This window comes from Spermophilus citellus (genome assembly GCF_964194105.1).
Source record: "Spermophilus citellus genome assembly, chromosome: 17".
NCBI classification, from domain to species: domain Eukaryota; kingdom Metazoa; phylum Chordata; class Mammalia; order Rodentia; family Sciuridae; genus Spermophilus; species Spermophilus citellus.
Window position 1 is genome coordinate 48550468 of NC_138199.1, and position 8899 is coordinate 48559366.

Sequence of the window (8899 nt, forward strand, 5' to 3'; positions counted from 1 at the left end):
CAGTACCCAATGGCTGCTCTAGTATTTTATACCTGGGATTATAGATTGAAGACATTCAGAAAAGAAAACCTGTGCCTTTCTTTTAGAGAATTCTTGAAAAGTATAGATAAGCTTAAAATTATGATTCATCTATTTTCAGTTAGACATTTTAATCTCAGCCAAGCCTAATATGCTCCCTAATTATAGTGATGTATTTTCTAAATAACAAATCCAGACACATGGCCCAACACATGGTCCTACAATTCAGAATGTTGGGTACAGTAACATTATTTGCTTAGTGTTAAGAAATTATGCTTCTGGGGCACGCGAAAAAATCAAGGGGTTTCTCTTGGTAAGCCATTCTCAAAATATCTTACCTAGTTTCTTGCAATTTTTGTGCACAACTAATTATAAAATAAAAATGACTCACTTTTATTGCAAATAGAATTAATGTTCATTGTAGAAAACAAAACAAAAAAAAAAAACGTACCAATGAACGAAAAGAAGAAAACACTGAGCGAATAATTTACATTATAAAATATTTCGGGGCTGGGGAAAGAGCATTTTAACTTAAAACGCTTGTCATATTTTCACAATTCGATTCCACTTTCTGTCTACAACTAAAAGCCCCAAACATTAAAAATATATCAGAATTTAGAGACACTGAGTAAAGCTTCTATTTTCTTGCCCCTGTCCCCCCCCTCCAAAAAAAAAAAAAAAAACCAACAGAGTTTTAGGAGACCCCTCCCCACCCTCTGTCCACTCCACAAATCCATCTTCCCTCCATCCTCACATGCACTGAGACTTTAGAAATATCCTTTCTCAACGTGGTTTCCTCTAAGAGGGGAGGCGAGAGGGCATGAGAGAGTCAGTCGGAGTGGAGAAGGGTACATCCAGGTTTTGCGTACATTAGATGAAAAGCCTTTTAGGCCCGACGCATAAAGCGGGTGTGTGCCCGAGGAGCCCAGCTGGTCTACACAGGCCCGCCCGCGGCACCCCACTCCACGGTGAGTTGCGGTTCAACTTCCTTACAAGCAGATTAAGAATGCAGGCCCCGCAGTTTTAAGGGGAAGGCGGCACCCCAACTGTGTTTTTCCAGGAAGCGCTCTGTAAGTGCAGAGGACGGGGGAAAAGGGAAGGCCAGGCGATGGGCGTTTCATTCATTGCTTCTCTTTCTCCTCCTTTCCTCCTTGGCACCCCCCTAGACTTTCTCTCCCCTTTTCCCAGTCCGAGTTTGACGTCCGTCTCCTAGAAACCAGGCAGCCAATCGCCTGGTTGCTAAGGGACCCGGGCGGCCAATCAGGCGTCGTTGCTACCTGTGAGTAATATTTTTAGCCGAGGGGGACGCCCCATTCCACTCCCAGTGTAACTTCGTGAATTTCTCGGCTGCAGGTTGTGGAAAAAAGCCGCCCCCCGCCCCGCGCTTGAGTCTCCTTTTCCCCCATTCCCTAGACACCCGCACATGGTTCAGCCGAAAATTATCTTTACACGCGCATCACAGGAAGGCACAGCGTTTATTCTGTGCATCTGTGTTAAAGCCCTGGAAATGAATAGGTATATTTATATAGTCCCCCCCCACATACATACGCAATTTGGCATCGTGTTGCCACACCCTGGGCCCGGAGGCCGGGGCTGGGACATTTGGAATAAAACGTGATTCTTCTTACACTTTCAAGCCACCCCCATCTCCGAGCTGCCGCCGGGTCGCACGGGGAGGTCTGAGGTGGCACTGCGGAGGCAGTTAAACTGTCACCTGGGAGGAAGGAGCGGCGAGGTGGCCTCCCTTCCCCACCCCCAGCCCGGCCCGGCAGCTTTGGGTTCTGCAGTTGCCCCTCGACGGCAGTTGGCCTAGGCCCTGTAGGGATTAATATTCAATGAATCGGGTGCACGCTTCTCAGTCACAGTTTGCCTTTTCTCTAGACTCCGCTGGGGTGGGCTGGAGTCCGACTTGGTAGCCCGTCCACGAGTGGGATTTTCCTGGGCACAGTCCTACTCGGATAGGGCATTTTTGTGTACACTCTCCCCTCCCGCTCCAGGACTTGAGCTCTCCCCCGCCGCTCCGCCACCTGCTCCACTCCCCTCCCCCTTCTCCCCGGCGCTCACAGCCTCACGGAGCGTCAGAGCCCCGCCCCACCCCTTTCACCTGCATTGGCGCGTCTCTCCTCCAATCCCTTTCCAAATTTTCTCTTAATCCCGCCCACGCTCTCTCCAGGTCGTGGGTTCATTGGCCATCTCGGATACAGGGGGTGTGGCCTTCCCCACCCCGGTCGTCTACCGCCCGTCAGGACCAGGGCAGGCGGGACTTGGCCAATGGCGTCGGGGGGCTGGGCAGGGGCGGAACCAGCAGCTAGGGTCCGGAGTGCGGGGAGGAGAGGGCGGGGAATGGTTACGCCGCCCCGAGTTGTGTGACGCGGACGGGCGCGCGCACCCCCACGGAGGGGATGGGGGGCAGGGAGGAGAATATAAAACGAGAGGCGGGGCGCGCGCCGCGGCAGAAGGAGCGAAGCTCTGGCCCGGCGCGGAGTGGGCGCAGTACGGGGACGCTGGGCCGGGGCACCGGGCTGTGTGAAGTGAGCGCGCTCACCTGACCCTGATCCCCGCCACCCCGAGCCAGAAACGGCGAGCTCCTGAGGCCCTCCCAAGGCCTTCGTTCCCCGTCCGGCGGCAGCGACGTCTTGCACCCAGCCAGCTCGCCGCTCCAGACCCTCTCGTGCCCCCGCCCTGCCTCCCCTTTTCCCCAGCCCAGCCGTGGGTCTGTGGCGGACGCAGCCCGTAAGTATCGCGGAGCGACGGACGGGGCGACCCGGGTCGGGAGCCGGAGCCGAGGCAGCAAGGGAGGGGCTGCAGTGTCGTCGAGCCCCGGGGCTCGGGGATGACGGCGTCGCTATCCGGGCGCGGAGGGGCGGCAGCAGCCGGGACCCAAAGGGAGCGGCTCCGGGGGCCCGGCCCGAGGCGTGGGGCTCGACCCGGACCGGGGGGGTGATCGGCGGAAGGCGGCCTGGGCAAGCTGACGGGAGTCGGGGGTTGGGGCGCCCGGGAGGAGCGGCGAGCTCGCGGGGCGCGCTGGGGTCCGAGGGGCGGGTGGCCGCCCAGGCCGAAAATGGTGTCGGGGACCGGTGCTTCCCCGGGCGCTGGCCGGGTCCCAGGCGCCTGGGGCGGGGGGCGGGGAGCGGCGGGTCAGGTTACGGCGGGGGAGGGGAGCGGCTGTCCCGGCTGCAGCCGGCGCCCCGACCTGCCCGGTGCCCGCTGCCCGGCCGCGAGAGGTTGCCTTTCCATTTCCCGTGGCGGTCCCCCTCCAACAGCAGGCTGGTACTCTTCCTCCTCCTCCACCTCCTCTTGCTGTTGCTGCTGCCGTAGCGCTTGGGCTCCCGAGGCTGTGAGCAGAAATCTAATGAGACCCAACTAGCTGTTTATGTAATTCTTCACACTCCTGTCTTAAGACGTTGCTTGAAACTATCTTCCACCGAGCCTGAATCTCGCTCGGCTGCACCTTCAAGCAATTGAGCCTAATCAGCTGCCTTTGCCGACACTCGGGTTTGGCTTGGAAAGTGTTTGTAGTTTGGGGGCAGCCAGGGATTCTTTTCCCTTTGTCACCGCCAGTATGGAAAATGGAACAGACGGATTAATACCAACTTGATTTTTAAATGTCCTTTTTAATCAACCTCAGTGTACAAATAGATCTCCTTTGCAAATATCTTCTGTTTGCTCTTGTTCTTTTCTTATCCCCACCCAGTGCTGATCCAGCAAACGTTTAAAGGTCGACCTTATCATACTTGTTTCTCTGGGCTGTTTTCTTATCCAGAGAGGGAAGGACGTAGCTTTTAAAATCGGAATAAAACTGAGAAACCCTGCCCTTTAAACAGAATAATCAATAAGAGTTTTTAAGTTGATCGTTGTTTTTGTTATACTTTCTGTTTAAAAGGCATTTCAGATTTGGGAAAATACATGCTGAAAAGGAAAAAAAGAAGCACAAAGAAGTGCAACTATTACATTGTGTTTTCTTAGTGTGTTTTAAGGCCACAACCATACGGAATAACTTGGTTCGTAATTATTTATCAGGGTGACAGTTCATTTAGGATAGAGTACTTTTAATTTGGCATCATGAACTTCAAAAATTAAAATAATTTTTCTAACTTTTCAAATTTCTAAATTTCTAATATTAAAGAGCAGATTTAAACAAGGTATGTACAAAATGAACAAAATATAGGATTCACTTCAAAATTGATGAAAAGGGATAAAAATTAATGACCAGAAAAAAAATTAATGACCAGCTTCTTAAAGTGGCATATGTATACATGGGAGTGGATGGGCGAGTGGGCATGTCCATTACACTTTCCAGCAAATATTATTGTGAGACTTGAGGAAAGGAAAAGAAAGAACACTTAACAAATATACTGGAGATGTTTTTCTTCTTAATATTCTACTCAGAAAAGGAAAATAAGTTTTTTTAATACTGTTTTAACTGCAGATCTACCTTTTCCCATGAGACTTTGAACTTTTAAGTTTTTTATTGTGTATTCCTTTATTTCTACTGAGTATATTTTCCAGGTTTTCCAGCCTATTAGATCTTTTCAAAAGTGAAATTACTCTAGGGATTAAACAAAAAAGGTCACGGGACTTACATTACATTTATCTTATTTGGACATGTTTGCTTTTTTTTTGTTTTGTTTTCTTAAAGGAACAAGACCACTCAAGGTGAAGGATAACCTACTAATACCAGCACTTTGAATGAGAATTTGTTTCTCTGCCACAAATTGAACTTTTTTTTTTTTTTTTTGGTGTGTGTGTGGAGGAGTTGAAACGAACCTAACTTTGTGGCATAGCAGCTATGCAGCTTGAAATCCAAGTAGCACTAAATTTTATTATTTCATATTTGTACAATAAGCTTCCCAGGAGACGTGTCAACATTTTTGGTGAAGAGCTTGAAAGACTTCTTAAGAAGAAATATGAAGGGCACTGGTATCCTGAAAAGCCATACAAAGGATCAGGGTTTAGATGTATACACATAGGGGAAAAAGTGGACCCAGTGATTGAACAAGCATCCAAAGAGAGTGGTTTGGACATTGATGATGTTCGTGGCAATCTGCCACAGGATCTTAGTGTTTGGATCGACCCATTTGAGGTTTCCTACCAAATTGGTGAAAAGGGACCAGTGAAGGTGCTTTATGTGGATGATAATAATGAAAATGGATGTGAGTTGGATAAGGAGATCAAAAACAGCTTTAACCCAGAGGCCCAGGTTTTTATGCCCATAAGTGACCCAGCCTCTTCAGTGTCCAGCTCTCCATCGCCTCCCTTTGGTCACTCTGCTGCTGTAAGCCCTACCTTCATGCCCCGGTCCACTCAGCCTTTAACCTTTACCACTGCCACTTTTGCTGCCACCAAGTTCGGCTCTACCAAAATGAAGAATAGTGGCCGGAGCAACAAGGTTGCGCGTACTTCTCCTATCAACCTCGGCCTGAATGTGAATGACCTCTTGAAGCAGAAAGCCATCTCTTCCTCAATGCACTCTCTGTACGGGCTGGGCCTGGGTAGCCAGCAGCAGCCACAGCAGCAGCAGCAGCAGCAGCCATCCCAGCCGCCGCCACCACCACAGCAGCAGCAACAGCAGAAAACCTCTGCTCTTTCTCCTAATGCCAAGGAATTTATTTTTCCTAATATGCAGGGTCAAGGTAGTAGTACCAATGGAATGTTCCCAGGTGACAGCCCCCTTAACCTCAGTCCTCTCCAGTACAGTAATGCCTTTGATGTATTTGCGGCCTATGGTGGCCTCAACGAGAAGTCTTTTGTAGATGGCTTGAATTTTAGCTTAAATAACATGCAGTATTCTAACCAGCAATTCCAGCCTGTTATGGCTAACTAAAAAAAAAAGTGTATCGTACAAGTTAAAATGCACGGGCCCAAGGGGACTTTTTTCACCTCCTTGAGATTTTTTTTTTAAGCTTATAGTAAGGATACATTCAGGCTTGGTTACAAAAATAAAACATGCATCATTTTTCATTTGCCAACCAAGCACAAAGTTATTTTATACTGACTGTATATTTTAAAGTATACTCTCAGATATGGCCTCTTACAGTATTTAAGATATAGCAAGGACATGGCTGATTTTTTTTTTTTTATAAAAAATTAGCACTAATAAGTGGGTTTATTGGTCTTTTCTAATTGTATAATTTAATTTAGTACAAAGTTTGTAAAATATCAGAGGATATATATATTGTTTCTACGACATGGTATTGCATTTATATCTTTTTACTACAGTGATCTGTGACAGCAGCAGCTTCATGTTGTATTTTTTTTACTGAAATTGTAAAATATCCATCTTAAAGACATCAACTATTCTAAAAATTGTGTACAGGATATTCCTTTAGTGGTGGAATTAAAATGTACGAATATTTGCTTTTTCAAAAAAATGTATTTTCTGTTAAAGGTTTAAAGATTTTTGCTATATATTATGGAAGAAAATGTAATCGTAAATATTAATTTTGTACCTATATTGTGCAATACTTGAAAAAAACGGTATAAAAGTATTTTGAGTCAGTGTCTTACATGTTAAGAGGGACTGAAATAGTTTATATTAAGTTTGTATTAAAATTCTTTAAAATTAAAAATGCCTATTGTGTGTGGTCTTTGTTTTTAAGCCTTTTGCTAAAGATAGTAGCTGGAGTTATGTTGTAAATTCTTTTTAGTTTTGTTGGACACAATACCTTTATTTGCTTTTATGTGGTGCTGAGGATTGAACCCAGGGCCTCGTGCTTGCAGGCTACTACTGAACCACAACGCCAGCCCTTATGTTGTAAATTCTAATGATAAAGAAAGTTCTGACTCATTGAATCACAAAGGAATAATGGAAGCAATTGCTTTTCTAGTGCATCAGATAGTGGTTTGCCACATAAAAAGTTGTCCTACCAAAACTATGTAGCCTGACCAGTGCTTGGGACAGCATTATTTGTTAGCAACCCTCAGTCCATGTTTGTCTCCCCACAATGGAGATATGATAAGACTACTTAACCCTATTTTATAGCAAATTTTTAAAAATCATGCTGATCTCTGAGAATAAAGTGATATGATGAAGTTTACTCATGTAATAGAGGATTTATTTGAAATGCATATGGAAAGCCCATAGTATCAATTTTCTGTTTTGTAATGAATAGTTCGATAAAGCAGCTGACCTAACTTAAAAAAAAAAAAAATCTGTATACTAATTCTTACAATTAAGTTCAGACATTGTATATAGCTAGAGTACTTGTGATCAAATCTAATCATGTTTAGACAAGATGTTAAATGTTAGTATCTGTGTTCACTTTCCCAGCAAAAATGTTTTTGCAAGTGGTAGCTAATCTGTTAGTTTGGGGGTTTTAAAGGTGAGTTGCAGACAGTGTATCAAATTTAGAGTCTTGGTAAGGATGGAGTTTTTTTGTTTGTTTTTGTTTTAACTGGTGAGTTGGAAGAATACCTTTAAGTAAAATGACGAGTCATTATACTGTTTAAATTGTTCATTGATGCAGTGTTGACATAGTATTAGTGAGAATATTATCTTGAACTTTAAGAAAAAAAAATAACTCAGTGCTTTTATAGTAAGAAACCAGCACATCTGGGTTACCAGTGAAATAAATTTGGTCTCAAATGAGTTTTTTTGGACACCAGTCTACAAAAGCCTTTTGTCACTTACCCATGCAGTATAGAGCAATAAAAAAGTTTTAAGGAAACAAGCTCTGAAAATAACAAGAGCTAAGCTGTTCCGCCAGCTCCATGGTGAGCCCTTTGTCCTTTAGTGGACAGAATGAGGCTATGAAGAAGCATTGGAACAGTGAGTGGAACCAACAGAGCTGGTCTGCCAGCACTTCCAATTATGTGCCTTTGTGATCACAAAGTTGGAATAGCTATCAGAATGGGGAATGGTTTAAGCACTAGTTGCCAGAGAGCTTGGTGAAGTTATCATAGGCTTAACTTGAAAGAAAACTGGCCGTTGAGTAAAGAAAGGCTATCGTTAACGTTTTTCTGAAAATCAGAATTAGGCAGCTGGAGAGTACATATACAATCATTTGTAATGGACTAGAACACATACACGTTCAGATTTTAAATATTGAGCTTAATGTATGAATGTTTTAGTTCTTAGGGAAAATTTATCTTGGTACAGATAGTTTGGCACTTGAGAAGGATTAACTCAAATTTTACTTGATTGATTTCATGAAACTTGGTATGATTTGAGCTTCATGAGGACTTTTTTTTTTTTTTTTAAGAGAATGAACAAAGGCCTTGTTTTCACGTCTTTTTTGCTCATTAGGAATGGAAACATTTTAAAAGGTGCTTTTGTCTAGTACATCTTAGAAAGCTTATATCTTAGCCCCAAATCTTTTTCTCCCCACTATGCCATCAGCTTTTGGCCCTTTGCATATGAAGACTGTTAAGGTTTAGGTTTGAGGAGTTAATTATCTTCAGAGGTCTTTTCCAGCTTTTTGACCACAGCAGCCTCTGAGTGCTCTCTTCTGGGGTCCAACACACTGCTTTATAGGTTGTGTAGCTCAATGATAACCAAACAGTAGCTTTCCTAGTGTATTTCACTGCCATGCTTTTATTTTTTCTAAAATCAGATGCAGTGAAATCTTCGAATAGCTTTTACCTACCATAGATGACAGACGTTGGCTTTCTTCAGCCAAAATGTCTCTTTATAATAATGTTCATTTACTGTAAATAGTTAGCTGTTGAAGGTGGAACTAAAGGTGCCCCTAAATTTGAAATGTTGTTCTAATGTGTGTTGTCATTAATTTCATTCACATACAGATGTCTTAGATGCTGGCATCAGTTGAGAGATTTGACTTTTAGGACTTAGGTTATGTTAAAATAAGTCTCTAACATATAAAGAAAATAAAGTATGTCTCTTTAGAAATATATAAGCTAATGAAATAAAAATGCTGGTTGT

General features: G+C 44.2%; 1 protein-coding gene across 1 annotated transcript; it reads left to right on the top strand.

The window, feature by feature from the left end:
- The first annotated feature begins 2438 nt into the window (after positions 1-2438).
- TOB1 (transducer of ERBB2, 1) lies at positions 2439-6096 on the top strand. The gene is made up of 2 exons (XM_081272977.1): positions 2439-2751; positions 4658-6096. The coding sequence occupies exon 2, from the start codon at positions 4808-4810 to the stop codon at positions 5840-5842; it is 1035 nt and encodes a 344-aa protein (XP_081129103.1). The 5' UTR covers positions 2439-2751; positions 4658-4807; the 3' UTR covers positions 5843-6096.
- The last annotated feature ends 2803 nt before the right edge of the window (positions 6097-8899 follow it).

What these genes read in the sequence shown, in the direction of transcription:
- TOB1 (XM_081272977.1), top strand. Translation starts at nt 4,808, where the DNA reads ATGCAGCTTGAAATCCAAGTAGCACTAAATTTTATTATTTCATATTTG.